This window comes from Miniopterus natalensis, chromosome 8 (genome assembly GCF_054644295.1).
Source record: "Miniopterus natalensis isolate mMinNat1 chromosome 8, mMinNat1.hap1, whole genome shotgun sequence".
Classification (NCBI taxonomy): domain Eukaryota; kingdom Metazoa; phylum Chordata; class Mammalia; order Chiroptera; family Miniopteridae; genus Miniopterus; species Miniopterus natalensis.
This window is the reverse complement of record NC_142088.1, coordinates 21649350-21665218: the sequence shown is the minus strand read 5'-3', so window position 1 is coordinate 21665218 and position 15869 is coordinate 21649350. Positions and strand designations below refer to the sequence as shown.

At 42.5% G+C, this 15869-nt stretch overlaps 1 protein-coding gene and 1 pseudogene across 1 annotated transcript in view; both read right to left on the bottom strand.

Annotated features, from left to right (window-relative positions):
• Positions 1-3666: 3666 nt before the first annotated feature.
• On the bottom strand, positions 3667-5331 carry LOC107533930 (ras-associated and pleckstrin homology domains-containing protein 1 pseudogene; annotated as a pseudogene).
• A 1674-nt stretch (positions 5332-7005) lies between these two features.
• Positions 7006-15869, bottom strand: part of LOC107533966 (ras-associated and pleckstrin homology domains-containing protein 1-like) — a 67994-nt gene continuing 59130 nt past the window's right edge. The window contains exons 12-16 of the mRNA XM_087819631.1: positions 15445-15555; positions 10674-10772; positions 9526-9646; positions 8404-8546; positions 7006-7095 (exon numbers count right to left, since the gene is read on the bottom strand). Of these exons, the coding sequence (XP_087675757.1) occupies positions 7021-7095; positions 8404-8546; positions 9526-9646; positions 10674-10772; positions 15445-15555 (549 nt within the window). The 3' untranslated portion in view covers positions 7006-7020. The remainder of the gene's footprint in view (positions 7096-8403; positions 8547-9525; positions 9647-10673; positions 10773-15444; positions 15556-15869) is intronic.

The window sequence follows — 15869 nt, the reverse complement described above, 5'->3', positions numbered from 1 at the left end:
ACCTGAGTAAAATCTGTGAGATTACATCAGTTTTAATTTGTTAGCTCTGCAGGTATATTAAAAAATTTGCTATAACATATAAAACTAGGAAAATATTTTTTACTTGTTTAAAATTACCTTGTGTTTTTAACATAAGATTGCTTTTAGGAGAGGAAGAAAGGTGACAAAAGGTTCTGTTGGTGACCTGAAAGTCAAATCAAACCAATCCACATCATCACCTGAAAATTTTTTCAGGCTAATTTATGACTTTACATTTTTGACACAATCTTATTAACAACTGTATTTTACCAGAATAGCAGCTTTTGAACTCTAATTGGATGCACAGCTCTTACTAACCTTGATCTCAGAGTCGTCACTCTAATTTTGTTTAAAATTTCTTGATAAACTCAGTGGCAAGTAAACTTACACAGGGAGGGGGACTTCTAAGATAGTTCACAGCCCTTAGCAGAATATGCCATCAGTGGCCAGCAGCACCTTGATTCTAGAGGACTGGAAAACACCCTGCTTACATTACTTTGTTTGAAATTTTCTGATTAAAATCATGTCCTATAACTTTTAAGAGTCAGCAATCTTTCTCATTTTAAAAAGTCTCAAATTTTAAAAATCCAATTTATTAAGTGGGTATCTGAAAAACCTTAAGAATAGTTACTTTTCCCAAGTGAGAATTACAGTAGCTAAGGAAAAAAAGTATGTATTTATTCAAGTAACAAAAGCCAAGCTGATAAAATTTCAATAGAGAACAACCTAAAATTTGTTGCTGACCTTCAGATTTGGTACCAAAACGTTAAGCATAGGGTGATCCAATTTTGAAATTCTGTGGTAAAGTTAAGGGTGTCACTAATTAACCAAGTCACTAGCTCTACTAGGCACCTGTCTGCACTGCCCTCAACAGCAGGATGCGTCATCCACGCTATTCATTTTCAGTACAGGCAAGTCAACTGTCCAGGTTTTCTTTGACCTGGAGAATCTATGCTGGGGTTGGAGCTGCTGAGCAGGAGGCAGTGAAAGAAGGCACGGAGCTAGTGCCATCTGGCAGTAGGGTTTACCATGAACAAACCAGAGAAAAGGAACCACTGCAAAAATAACGAGTAGTCTCAAAAACAACACTCCACAAAGCTACATCCCAACAAAAATCCAAATTAAAAAACAACCCACTAGGGAGTTGAACACTGGATATAATCTAAAGTATCGTTTTGTTTTGTCTTTTCATTCATTTTCACACATAAGGGGAAAAAGTTGATTAGAAGCCTTTTTCACCTTTGGAGAAATGTAAACACTTGTTGTCAGACAAAGCCAATGGACTGGGGTAAAAATGACAGTTCCTCCTCTCACCCAGCTCTCTTCTTGGTGTCCCTAGTTTGTTCTAAAGGATGTCTGCTCTTTCAGGAAAATGATACACCAAAAGCATCAGTCCAGGATGGCTGCTGTCGGCACTGACACAAGAAGTGCCAGGAAAGCTCACGCTGAAAAAAACAGGCTGTATCTTAGGGCTCAAATCATGGATTGTAGGTACATTAAAGCTGAAGTTGTCCACCTTCATGTAAAAAACACCACCACCACAATAAAAAGCCCTAGTGATGAATATATCATTGGATTCATATTCTTAATAGCTCTTTTACCTCACAAGAGTGATTTTTAGAATATAAAACTGCAGGCAGAGACTATAGGAAGTTACTTCACTCATGACTCACACTGGAGCTTGGCAATCTGTACTCACACATTACCCAAGTTGCTGTGCATGCTTAAATTAACAATGCAGATGTTAAAGGTCACTTCATAAGCACAACAGTATCAAGCACACAAACCTTGTGAACAATTGAAAAGATCCAAAAAGTATCTTTTAAAGAAGCAGGGCTTTAAAAAATGCACAATGGTGTATGTTCTTAGTGCTCTATAACCACGTGAGTATACTGAACAGTATCCTGCAGATGTAGCGATGGAGAGGTAGGTGTCACTCTAAGATGCAACACTTTGTTGGAGAGTGGGCTATATGGGTGTGCACCGCACACGTTCTTGAATTACTACCTGCTTCACAGCATCAGCATGTTTTCCTTACAGGACAGAGTCAAAGATTTCTGCAGTTGCACTGGGAATCCTTAGTTACGACAGGCAGAGACTGCTTATAAGACGTGCTTGCTCATTTATTTCTGGGATAGCTAGTTTTTCTTCTTTTGTTTAAGAGCAGCTCTGAGGTTGCATTTTATTTCTAATCAATTTATCACATTTCTCTCAAAGGAAAATTCACAGGAAAAAATGAAAAGCACATGAAGTGTAGTGTGAAACATACAAGATTAGTGTGTCATTAGAGCAATGATTTCATATTACGCCAGATTGCACATGCATAATATGTAATGTCACTTACTGTACTTGGACTACACTACTCCCACAGAACACCTGGCAACCTGGACAAGTCTCCACAACCTGGCTGCAGAAAGCAAGGATCCTAGTGTGCCCCAGTACCAAAACCTCGTTCATTTTTTCACTTCCTATGATAGTCCCATACCTTAAAGGAATTCTTTGTATTACACATTACAATCCAAGTACAACCTGACTAATGATACCTGCACAGGGGTGATTTTGTTCCTTTCTGTAATCCAACCTTCTAGAGAGCAATACAGACATTTCAGAATGTGATTGTGTTTTTCTTAATGATGCACTGTACTGGATTGTGTTTTTCTTAATGATGCACTGTACTGGTGTATTTGATATAGCAACTGTCTACAGGTACCTAAGATCAAGACCTACCTAAAGCAGTTATAACTGGTGACCCAAAGACATACGAACTGAATGTTCCAGGGTACTGTGTTGGATATTCTGTTATAATGAGCCAAAGCAAGGATTGTGAAGCCAAATCTGATGAAAGCCCATGAAAAGGTTCCAGCAGTATAAAAAGAACTGTCCACGATCCTAGTACTACATTATCCACGTACTGTAGGCAAAGAGCTTACCTGTGAAAGAACACACCTAGATTCAGGCAGATCACTGCAGCGGTACGCAACCAGAATGGTTTAGTTACGCCACGTACGTGCTTCCTGTGCACAACTGTGTGCGGACAGTGCCTGAAGTCTCCCCAAACTGCACTACTGACCCGTTCTTTGAAGCTGAGAGACTTTCCTGATTAAAGTGCCCCTTTATGTTTAGTAATGAAGTGTCAATCAAGCAGTTCTAACTTGAGCCAACTGGGGAAAAAAACACAAAAGCCCTATAGATACACCAAACATTGTGGTTGTCTTCTCAAACTGAGAAACAGCACATTATACATCTACCTAATATATCATACACAACATGCACAGGTAGCCGCACGTGGACTTACACCTTCTAAAGAAGTCATCAGAATTTTTTTTTTGGTCCAATCCACATGACACACAATAGAAATCATAAGGGACAGGACACGCATCCACTTCCATGCCTCTTCTGCCCCAAAAACACAAAATCCATTTAGAGAAAATCCATTAGGAGAGAAAAGGAATAAATAGGATCACTCCCAGCTACACACACGCACACACACGCACACACACTAGGCATAGCTATGTGTACACACGCACGCGCACGGCTGGACACTACCTGAATAACACACCAGAAGGCTCTGAACACCCGAATGCCCCGATGGCCAGGTGAGTGAGTGTAGAACTGATTACAGGGACCGTGAGAGTAAGTCCTACGTAGCTACCAGTCTCTGGAGAGCTTGGTGTTCTGGTCTCTCTTGGGGGGCGCGGGAGGGGGCCCTCTCCGCAAGGTTGCATAGCCTGATATGTGGCTGCCTCCGTACCCGGCCTTCCGCTGATCCGACAGCAGCTCGGGCGGCGGCGGGGGCAGCGCCATGTCGTCCATGGTGGCTGTGGGCTCGGCCCTGGACACGCGGGAGGAGGAGAGCGAGCCGTGCCGGGTGATGGACTTCCGCTGCAGGGTCCTGTTGAGGTCAGCCAGGAACCCGGGCTGGACGCTAAGGCTGGACTTGGGGGAGGTGGGCACTTGCGGCACGACCGGGGCGGCGGCGGGCGGCTCGGGGGCCTCGGCGAGCGTGAGGCGGGTGCTGTCGCTCCGCTTGGGGCGCGTGGGCGGAGGGGCCTTCTTCGCGGACGCCTTGGACCACGGCTGTGGCTGTGGGCTGACGACGGCCACTTTTGGCGAAACGTTTCCCAGGAAGGCGGCTGGAATCTCGATGGGGGGCGGAGGAAGCTCTACCTCGGGCGGAGGGGGTGGGAAGTCCGAGTCGGACGGCGGGGACGGGAATTCCACCGCGGCGTCCTTGCCGCGCCCGCTCAGGACCGCCGCCTTGGCCGCCACGGCCCCCGGCTGGACTCCGGGGAGGCCAACTCCGGAAAGATGGAGCTTTCCAGGCTTGGGGGGCGCTGCAGGAGGTGGTGGGGTGTCCTTGTTGGGAGACCCGGAGGGTTCCGCTGGTGACGCGAACTTGCTGACCAGACTGTCCACCGAGGGCCTCTTAGGCTCAGGCTGCTCTGCACAAGCGCTGGCCTTAATGCTGGAGTTCCGCTGGGGCGTCGGGGGCGGTTTCTTCGCCCCCGGGCTGGACGTCTTACCGGTCTTTTTGCCGGGAGACCCGCTTCTGTCCGGGGCAGGGGCAGCCGTGGGCGGGGCCGGAGGGGGCGGCGGCGGCGGCGGCGGCGGAAACGCCAGGCTGCTCTCGGGAGGCGGCGGCGGGAAGTCGGGCGACGCCACGGGGACGGCGCTGGGCTGCCACTTGGGTTTCGCTTTCACAGCAGGCGGGGACTGTGGGGCCGCGTGTGCCGAGACCTGCTTTACGGGCTGCGGCTCCCCGGGAGCAGGGGCTGGAGGCGGGGGGAACTGGCTGGCTATCTGCTTCACCACCGAGGGCCCGGGGGACAGCGGGGAGGCCGGCGGCTTCACCCCGAAGCTCTGATGCTTCGGTAACGTCGGCGGGGGGCCCGCGCCGGGGGCGGCGGCTGCGGGGGGCGGGGCGTGGGGAGCAGCAGGCTGCTTTTTCGCTGGGGGGACTGGAGGAACAGGTGTAGGTGGCACAGCCTGTGTTGCCACCGGGGGCACAGTCTTGGTGCCGGCTGGTGGCACGGTCACAAGAGGCTTAGGAGGGGCCTGAGGGGGGGCAGGGGGCAGGGGTGGGGGGGCTGGAGGAGCTGCTTGAATAACATGCTGAACGTGATGGATCTTCAGGGGAGGAGGCGGGGGGCTGAACTGTGGAAGGGACTGGGCGCAAGGTGCAGGTTTTAGCTGCGCCATAGCTGAGCCAGGGGTGGGGGGAGGGGGAGGGGGAGGCGGTGGGGGCACAACTCCATTGGGGGGCACTGGGATCTGAGGCTTTGCTGGCTGTGAGGTGGAGGCCAAAGGCTGCATCACTGAGGATGGCGGAGCCTTAAAGAGGGGTCCTGAATGCTGAGAGGCATTCTGTAGCCTGGTTATTGTGCTGTACTTGACAAACACGGTGGCTGCGGAGCCCCCAGAAGGTGCAGACTGGCTGGGCAGAGGAGGGGGGGGGTGGGGGAGGAGGTGGCGGGGGCGGGGGCGGGGGCGGAGGGGGGGGCGGTAGAGGCGGAGAAGGCTGGGAGGCAGTGTAGGGGCTGACTAGTTTAGGCTGTGGGGATAAAGGGGGCATAAGTGAAGTGTAGGATCGATTCATAGACTCCATTCTGGCCTAAAAAGAGTATAAAAGAGGGGTGAGAGAAAACACAACAAAAACAGTTACAGAGGTCAGCTGTGAATGGGTAAAAGTAAAAAGCAAGGATGCAGGGACATGCATGAAAGGGTGCAGCAGCTGTGAGCATACAGATGAGCAAGGCAGGAAGGCTAAAATCTGACTTCCTGGGCAGTGAGAGCAGAGGGGAAATCCGTTTATCCAACAATATTTTCAAATAGGTAGACTGTCTAACAATCTAGGAACAATGTCCTGTTGCAAATGCTGTTTGAATGGGAGCCCTCCACAGGAGGGCTCTGGGCACTGGGCCCTGCCCGAACTCTGGCAAGGGGTGATATGATGGCTCGAGTTCACCTTTCAGTCCATGACTCATCTACATCAAGCAGATGCCATAGCTGGGTTTAGGAGTGCTGCTGGAGGGCCTCCTGAGGAAGGAGGACAGCTTTCTGATGCTAAAAGCTGACACTCAGAGTATGAGAATGTTCAGCAGGCGTGCACAGTCACACAGGAATGAATGAGCTTGACACACACGTGTTCACGTGAGACACTTGCATCCAACATGCACAGAAGTCCAGCAATACAGGTAAAGAAGGGGATTCTTTACATTTGTTTTACTGGAAAATACATAAAGAAATGCTTCATAAACATTACAGCAAAAGATCGTAACAAAAAAGATCATACAGAAAAAGCCAGAAGAAAATGAAAGGATACTTTGGAAGGCTAGAGTAGAGGAAATATATCAAGAAAGGGGAGCTAGAATCTGCCAACAATCTGCTGGCCAGCCCATCAAGCACCTTTGGCATTGCCCAAATTACCACATCAGGCCACTTATTTCAGGGACTACTCAGGCATGAATGTGGTTCAAGTACATTTGAAAAGAGCAGAGGAAGGACCCTTGTTAATAACTTTGGGTATATCTTTTAGGCTCTTTGAACATCCTAGGAGCATCCAAGATAAACCATTTCTTTTCAATTATGAATGGTATCTAATTAGCACAGAGAATGCTTAGGTTAGTGAACTAGAAGGCTCATTACAGGGCTGCATTCTAATGCTCATCAGGACACTTGAATGTTTCTTTAAAAACTGAAAATCGGCCCGGCCCGTGTGGCTCAGTGGTTGAGCGCTGAACCATGAACCAAGAGGTCCCCAGTTCGATTCCTGGTCAGGGCACATGCCCGGGTTTTGGGCTAGATCCCCAGTAGGGGGCATGCAGGAGGCAGCCGATCAGTGTCTGTCTCTTATCGATGCTTCTATCCCTCTCCCCCTCTCTCTCAAATCAATTAAAAAAAACATTTTAAAAAAACTGCACATCAAAGTAAAAGCATTAGTCTGCAAGACTTGGTTACAGGAGTCACCCAGGTTAACATGTTTCCAAAGAGCATCCCCTGACCTTAACTTGACCCTGTCTTGGCTGCTGCAGGGGTGTAGACCTTAGCTGTGCTGGCCTTTTCATTTGGCACCTGAGACTGAGGTAACAGAAGAAACACAAGGGGATCAAGACTCAAACACCTCACACTGCTGCACAGCAAGGTTCACACTTCTTCGTAAACTGCAATAAGACTACACAGCTTAATCACAGGGCGTGCGAACCTTTGTTTTCCTTGGCCTTTCATTTAAAATGCAAATAGATAACACCATTAAAAATTTAGTAAGATAAAGACTTTTCTTCAGATGCCTGACTTGTGTAAACCTGCTTCTTTACTACATACATTGAATTATTAGCACCAGAAAGGGGGGTTGCTCCATCCAAATTAAGTGGGAGAAGAGAGAGGACGATTTCTTAAAGTTTCAGCCTCTGATAAGGAGTTAAACTATCAGTGTTTTGAGAATTTAGGTCACTAGAACTAATTCTCAAATATTTACTTATAAGAGACCTCCACATTGGGTTACTAATGCCTCCTCCACCCTCCCGAGGGCGGGTTAACTAGATATTCAAATTAAGGAATAAAGTGTAGGAAAATAACCATTTAATTCTCACTGGTAAATGTACTTGTGTAAGTGATTCAGAACAAAGAACGAAAAAGTCAAAATGATTATTGGGTAAAAACAAAATGATGAGGCCAGGCCAGGTGTGCCACTGGGTCCTCAGTGATGGTGTGAACTCCTGCCTACTGAGGGCTAATGCGAATGCGGCCAGGACACACCCTCGCCCATAGCTCCAGAGCCAATCTGACATGGTGGCTCTCAACTGTCTAAAGAACCTCCCATTTTCCTACACAGTCTTGCAATAACTATATTCGCCCCTCAGTGTCCCTGAACAAGCTACTACACAAGGCTCAGGGATCCAAAACTTTAGGGGGTTAATTTGAATATAGCCTTCCACATACACAATAATTTGAGAAAATTCATCAATGGGCAGAGAAATGCCAAAAAGAATAAAAGAAAAGAAGATAAAAGAATGAGCCCGAATAAGTTCCATTAATAACAAATAAAGAAATAATCAACCATTAGCAGCTTGTCTGGAACAAAATTAGGGCACTGGCACTACATGGTGCTGCTCTATCCATACTGATTAAGGACGAAGGAAGGAAACTGTTATTTCTTAAAAATGTGAGCCACTGAAAAAGAGTTACACTGCCAGGGTTTTTGTTGGTTTGTTTTTTGAGCTCTTAGGTCACTAGAGCCCATTCACAAATATTCATTTCTGAGGAGAAATCAAAGAAAGAATACAAATATAAAGCCAAGAAAGGTTCCTAATAAAGGAATAAAAGAGAGCAGCAAGCTAAGCCCATGGAGCACCACAGGTTTTCCTGTTGATGAACACAAATGGTTACCTTGCCAGACTCTTCCAACTGAGTGCCTCGTTTCCAGGCTTCGGAGAAGATGGAGCTCACTATGCTTTGGGAGCGGACATGTCCGGCTGGCTGGGTGTCAGATACTCCACTATCAGACTGAGTCGAGTGATTTGACTGAGACTCTGTTTAAAACAGATTTTTAAAAAAAAATAGGATTACTTAAGTCAGTATTCTCACAGTATGAATATGTACGTTCAGAAAGATCTTTTACACAAGATCAGGTATTTTATAGAGGAGCAACAAGTTACTTTTACTCATCTCATATAAAGCACAGCCTGTATTTTCCACTTCGAAACTTCCCTTACCTTGGGGGCTAATAGGAAATCTTGATTCTTTTACAACAGTTCACCATGAGAGACTGATAATTACAATAAAAGGTTCATATTACACTATTGCTATCCTGACAATCTGTCTTGGAAGAACTCCTAGCAAATGAGAAAATTAATGAACCATCAATAGAGTAGTGAATTTTTTTTCCCAAGTGTATCTTCATTACATCGCGATTCCATCTTCTTATATGCCCCTGCTCCAGCCATCCTGGAGAGTTCTCACTTGGGAACTTAGATCTATACGTGATGATCACATCCTTTTTACCAGCAATGAACAGTACTTAGAATTTGACCCCCAAGTGAGAAGTGTGTTTCCTAAGGATTCAGGTATTGGCACCACAAGGCAGCAGCCATACTATTAGCCTGGCCTCCTGGCAAGGCATGAGGACAAGTCTTCAAGGGAGCTGGGGATGGCTGAGGACACAGTGTAGTCTGAATGACTCCCAGGGAGAAGGAACTGGGAAGATTACTTCACTGGAGTCAGGTAAGACAACCATACAGAAGCACCTTGCTCAATGCCTGACATCTGGTAGAGACTCAAATATTATAGCTAGTCCTATCCAATTGCTCTGTGAGATATGGACATTATTAGATTGCCCAAGATACTGTCCCCTCTAGCAATAAAAAAAGCTCATCTACATATTTATTATAATTTAGAAATTAGGTGTGGCTCTGGCTTTTAAGAATCATGCTGAAGTAACCAGGTCTACTAGCACTCTACAGAGCACCTCCATATTGCTAGTAAACAGTGCTTTGAGCATGTCATACTTACCTGGGATGCTGGAAGAACTAGATCCTGACTTAATGCTGGAGCTGGATAGGGAGGTCCAGTCACAGGCAGACTCTGCCCTCTTCAAGGCGTCCTGATAGTTCATGTAGAGCTGCTTCCCATACTAAACAGAAGGCAGTGAGAACATCTGAACTTCACAGGGCATGACACAGATGGGTGGGTAGGAAAGGGGGATACATTTCTCTTTACTGCTTCATAATTGTGTATTAAAATTAATACCTATAATCCTTCAAATATACTTTTAATACCAGTAAATTATAATCTACTCTTGTTTTTCCTCATTTTTACAAAGGCAGCAAAAAGTTAACACCTGACTGTATTCATTATCAATATAAAGATTTTTTTTCAGTTATCCCTCAAGCAACTTCGATTTTATAGCTAAAATAAATGTTATTTCCAGTTACTTAGTAGGCATAAATATTCCTTCATTATGTATAATCATCTTTAAGATGCCATTTAAAATATTTTTTTAAGACTTACTTTTTTATAAAGCAGTTTTAGGTTCACAGCAAAACAGAGGAAGGTCCAGAGATTTCCCATACACTCCCAGCCTCTAAACATGCACAGCCTCCCCATTACCAACATCCCCTACCAGAATGGTACCTTTGCTACAATCAATGAACCAACATTAACACATAATCACTCTAAGTCCATTTTATCTTAGGTTTACTCTTGTTGTTGTGCATCCTATGAATCTGGACATGTGAATAATGACATGTATCCATTATGATAGTTTCATACAGCATGTGAATATTTCACTGCCCTAAAAATCCTGCTCTCTGCTTATTCATCCATCCCTTCCCCCACCCCAAGACAATTTCATTTTAAAAAAATTTCTTTTGTTTAGGCTAACCTCTGCTATATAAGGATCACATAACACATGCTCCAAAGCCAAAATAAATCACTCTGATGCTACACAAGCTTTTACTAGAAGCATTATTCCACAGATACCAACTGTTAAAAGTTTATGCCTATCACCAAAGAAAAAAAGACACTTAAAACATAAGGCCTGAGAAAACTAGACATTGGCAAAATCATGAACATGAAACAACCAGAATAACTGTCATGACAATCAAAACCATATAATTAAATACTTCGTTATTCTGTCATCAAACCCAAAGAAAACTTACCTTTGCAATGCGAATACCATTGACCCACTGGTGTAGGGTTCTCACATCATCACAACAAAGGTATTTGATGTACTGAGATTTCTTTTGGATTTGTGGGTGCTGCAAGATTAAAGACAAAGTCCAACTAAGTCTGCTGGAGAACTAAAGAAAAATAAACTTTAACAAAGCTAAAATATATCCTGACAAGTTATAGGCCATCAGGCTAATAGCCAAATAATTCATACCTCACATAAGGCCATAAGGCCCATAAATAAAATGGCCCATAAATATAGCTACAAAATAAATGAGAAACTTGTGTTGAGTTTTAGGTCAAGGTATCCAAGTTAAAAAATATCTTCACATTATGGGAAATTCCCACATACCCTTTCTACCTTTCAAAGAAACAAAGTCCATCAGGGGTAACAAAGTCAGTAGCATTCTTAATCTCTGAGACTATGAAAAAAGAAAAAAAGCTTGATTTTACACTGAACCCACAGAAAGGGGTTCAAAAGACTCCAAACGAGTCTTTGGGGAAGCTTCCAGTGTCTCTGGAGGCGAACAACTGGGCAGGGTGGACCACGCATAGGGCATAGCACCTGGGACGTGACTGGGCGCTCCCACCTGTTGCAGCGGTGCCCAGAGAACTGAGCGCTGCTCTGCAGGCCCCTCTACCTGCAGCACATGCTTTCCAGGTTATGAGCAGCTTTTCAACTGCCTCATCAGATTGTTTTCACAACCTACTGTACTTTTCAGTTGAGGGTTGACTGGGAAGTGACTGACCTGACCTTGACTACAAAATGTAGTGCTAGAACAGACTTAAGATATTTTAGCTCCAATGGTCCACAACCACTAGTTCCCTGGGAAGAAAAACTCTAAATCACACTTGGTTTTGGATGTTATAACTGTTAATTACTACTTCTCTTTTTAGTTATTCTGAAACATTTAAAAAATGGCTATATTTTACCTGAAGTATTTAAATTATGTTCAATTATAAGGGCCTTTAAAAATTATCCAACCATATTTGTTTGTTGTGGAAACCCAAGAAATCAATAAAATAAGCAATCTGAGTAAGTTCTCAATGCAGCAGGAATAGGTGGCCACCATTATATGTTTTTGTATTTGCATTGTTAAAGACCGATCTCTCTAGTCTATAATGAGAGAAATGTAAATTCATTTATTCTATTCTATACATTGCTTTACAGAGCTCAGCTCCTATGATAAAACATTTAATAACAAAACCAATTTAGTTATTGAAAGCTACAGTTTTAACCATAACCCCTCAACAATAAGAGGTCAGTAAAACAAAACAGTTTTTTCTCCTGATAATATAGGCTCCACAGCCTTCTCTTGGAATACATGCCCTTGTCCTCATTAAATCACATTATAATAAACCACCATAGCAATCTTGGAAGGGTAAAGGAAGGAAGGTAGAGAAGTATGTACTTTTCTATAAGAGAAGGAATGGGAATTTTCATTCATTCATTCATTCAATAAATTTTTATTGAGCTAGGACTATCTGCCAGATGCTTCAAGTAGATGTTGGGATGCAGTGTTAACAAAACAGAAGAGGCCACAGTCTGTGCAGAAGATAAAATGAGATGGATGAAAAAGAACTTTCTTTAGTGTTGCCAACTAGGGCTAGAAGAGCTGTTATCCATCTCCTGCTTCCCTGAGACACTGCCCACTGAGCCGGGTTCAGACATTTGAACAAGGGGCTACAGGATGGCTCTGAGCCTTCATCCCCACCCCTCCCTTTACAGTGGCTTACAAACCATTCTTGACTGATTCCTCCATTTCCTGACAGTAGGGCTACCACCATGGGTGTTCAATTGCAGCAGTGGCCCTACCTGAGAGAGTGTGTGCTCCTACACAAAGGGCGTGTTTTTATCAATACAAGGTCAGAGAAAATCAAAGAGAAATGATCCGTATCCTTCTCTCCCCACCTCTTTGAGAATCAAAATAACACCCTGAAGAGTATTATGACATGATTATTTGAGTATTTGCAGATTTCCACTAGTTTTAAATTCATTTTAGGACCTCAAAAATTCTCTTTCAACCTCCCACATAAAGGAATTCATTCTATAGCCTTCATTACGGTCATTCAGGTTCTGTGCCAGTATCTTAGGAAAATGCCTGTTCTACTAATATACTATTATTTTATTAAAAGTGGCATTTATTGAGTACACAGTATGCACCACAGTATGTTAAATATTTCACATATATTAGCTCATTCAATCCTCATGAAAACCCTATGAGTTACATATTATTACCTCCACAATCTAAGAAGGAATTGGAGGCACAGAGGGGTTAAGACCACAATCAAAGTTATTTGCCAACAAGTGAAAGAGCCAGGATTTGAAACCATGCGATCTTGTTTCAGGGTCCATGCTATTAAATATTATGTCTTACTACCGTCATATAAGTGGTAAAATCATCTTCCAAACTTGCTTCTCTTTTCCCCAAATATTATTCCACCACTTTTAAAATCACACACGAGCTAAGAGCAAGTATGGAGGAGACATTCTTTGCTAAAAATCAGAAGCTTTGCATTTAAATTCTTAAACACTCCAAAGAGAACATATAATGAAATTGCTCCCCAAAACAAATGAATAGCTATAGCGAAAGAAAGGTCATTATTTCATTTCTAAAACAATGTTGATCTGGAAAGTTTGAATTATTTCAATAATTCAAATAAAAGGTAAAAATTCTGAGAATAAAAACATTTAGAATACTGTGAAAAATTCTGGATTACTACGGTGCTATTTGGTTATTTTTCTGTTTATGCCAAATTAACAGATAGATTGAGGCGGATAATTTCTAAAACTCTGTAACTGAAGGTGATGCTCTAAAATCACAGTCCAAGGGCGAAAGGAAAACCACTGAAGGTATATTAAGCATCTATTACTTTGAAAACATATAGGTTTGAAAATTAGTTCCCTCAAAACTAACATGCAAGAAGTTAAAAAATATATATGTAACACTCCACCTACTCAAACACTTTTGATCCCTCTAAACCTCAAAGAAAAAAACAACACTTAGAACAAAAATATTCTTAACCTAAGAATTTTATAAGCTGCAAAAGGAATTAAAATACTGCAATAAATAACAAGTGCTGGTGAGGATGTGGAGAAAGGGAATCTTTATATACTGTTGGTGGGATTGTATATGCGCAGTCACTATGGAAAACAGTATGGAGGTTCCTCAAAAAATTAGGAATACAAGTACCATAGGATCCAGCAATTCCTCTGCTGGATATCTATCCAAAGAACATGAAAGCACTAATTTGAAAAGATATATGCACTCCTATGTTCACTGTAGTATTATTTACAATAGCCAAGATATGGAAACAACCTAAGTATCCATCAACAGATGGATTTTCTAGGTCACCATGTGATGCCCAGAACTGCAGTGGCCATCTGTGACTGTGAGGCAAGCCAGCCTGAGAATAAACTGACAAGCAAAAGATGAAACGGAAAGATGGAAAGAATTTGGGTTCTCACTGACAATCTGAGTCATTAAAATAACCAACTCTTACTGTCCTCATGTAATGAGATCCCCAAATAACTTTTATTTATACGGGTTATGTTTATTGACACTTACTTTATAAGAAATTAAAGCTTAGAAAAAATTAAAATACAAGAATATACAAATACACATTCCACTACCCAAGAGAGCAAAAATATCATCATGTCATGTAACTTCTTTGAAAATGTCATTATACATCTGTGAGAGAATGTGAGTGTAAAAGGCAAGTAACACCTTAGCATTGTTAGAAGAGTAATTCTGAAATCAGGGACCCCTTGACAGGTCCTCAGGGACTCCCAGGGACCTTGGACCTCATTTTGAAAGTTACTGTATTAAGCTACTTTCTATTGACTTTTAAAAAACTATTTGCTGCTGTAACCTAAAAGATACAGCAGTACTCTCCAAGAGAGGAATACCTAAAAAAGGTTTACCATTACAATACGCCTAATTTTATCAAAGCAATAAAAACTACTCCAAAACCCTAAACAAATACCATCTCCCCAAACCCAACTGACAATTCTCAGAAAAGCAAACTCAAATGAACATGTAGACCGAAGTAGCTACCAAGGGGTTATTAAGATGGAGCCAATGACAAAGACATAATCATCTCCATAATTATCCTGGATTTTTAAAAGTTGTTTTTATCTGTGTCCCAACAGATCACTAAAATTTCACTAAAAATGTCAGTTCTCAAAGTACAGGTATAATTGGTGTGAGAAGCTCAAAATTTAGATAAGGGGAGGGGAACCCTAAAAACAGCTTAGTCAGGCCATAATACATGCACAGGTTATCAGGGCTATAGCTGTGTGCTGTGGGGGAGATGACAAAAATTATTTCTGGACTAGATGAGAGCCAGTCCACTTTGACCTTGGCCACAGTGCCCTCTGATGGTTCTACTGAGTAAGTACAGGAGAAAAACTAAACCACCCAAAATTTCTATGTCCCATGTTTGGCTCTGGTGTAAGTTTTCCTAAAATAAGTCTGTTATGAAATGAAAGCCTCAAATTTATAATCTAATCTATTTTATATATTATGACTTAAAGCTTATAATCTAGTATCCATGTCTTAGTAGCATCAATCTAATGTGGGCTACTTAGCTAAGGGTCACCTGTGGTACAGCACACTATTCACTATCCTTCATCATTCCTTTAAAAATCTATAGAAAAAAGCAAAAACAATATACTTGATGAAGATCCAAACTATTCTAAAATGTCCAATAACACACTCTAACATCAATTAAAATTCCTTAAAAGAGATACATGTTTACCTTTAGTACTAGACAATAGTCTGTAGGGGCTTTGTATTTGTTCCGATAGTCCTGTCCATAATAAACATTGACATGATCCAGCTGGAGAAAGCATACGAGATCCCGGGAGACCTAAGATAAAAAACACCCAAATGAGTGAATTAACAATGATGTGTAAGCAAGCAAATATCATTACTGGTAACAGTTTCTAGTAGAAAATCAAAACTTTACCAAGTAGAAATTACTGCTATTTTGCAAAAGTGAAGACAGTGAGGTTCTCTATAAATGTTTCTTTTTTAATCCATGAAACAACAAAACAGGCTGTCCCTGTCACTTACTGTCTTACCGTTTACAATAAACACTGACTTGCTTGGAAAAGGGTGGCATTTTAAAGAAGCTTTAAATATGGTATAGTATATTAAATACAATATAGTACAATAGAGCTC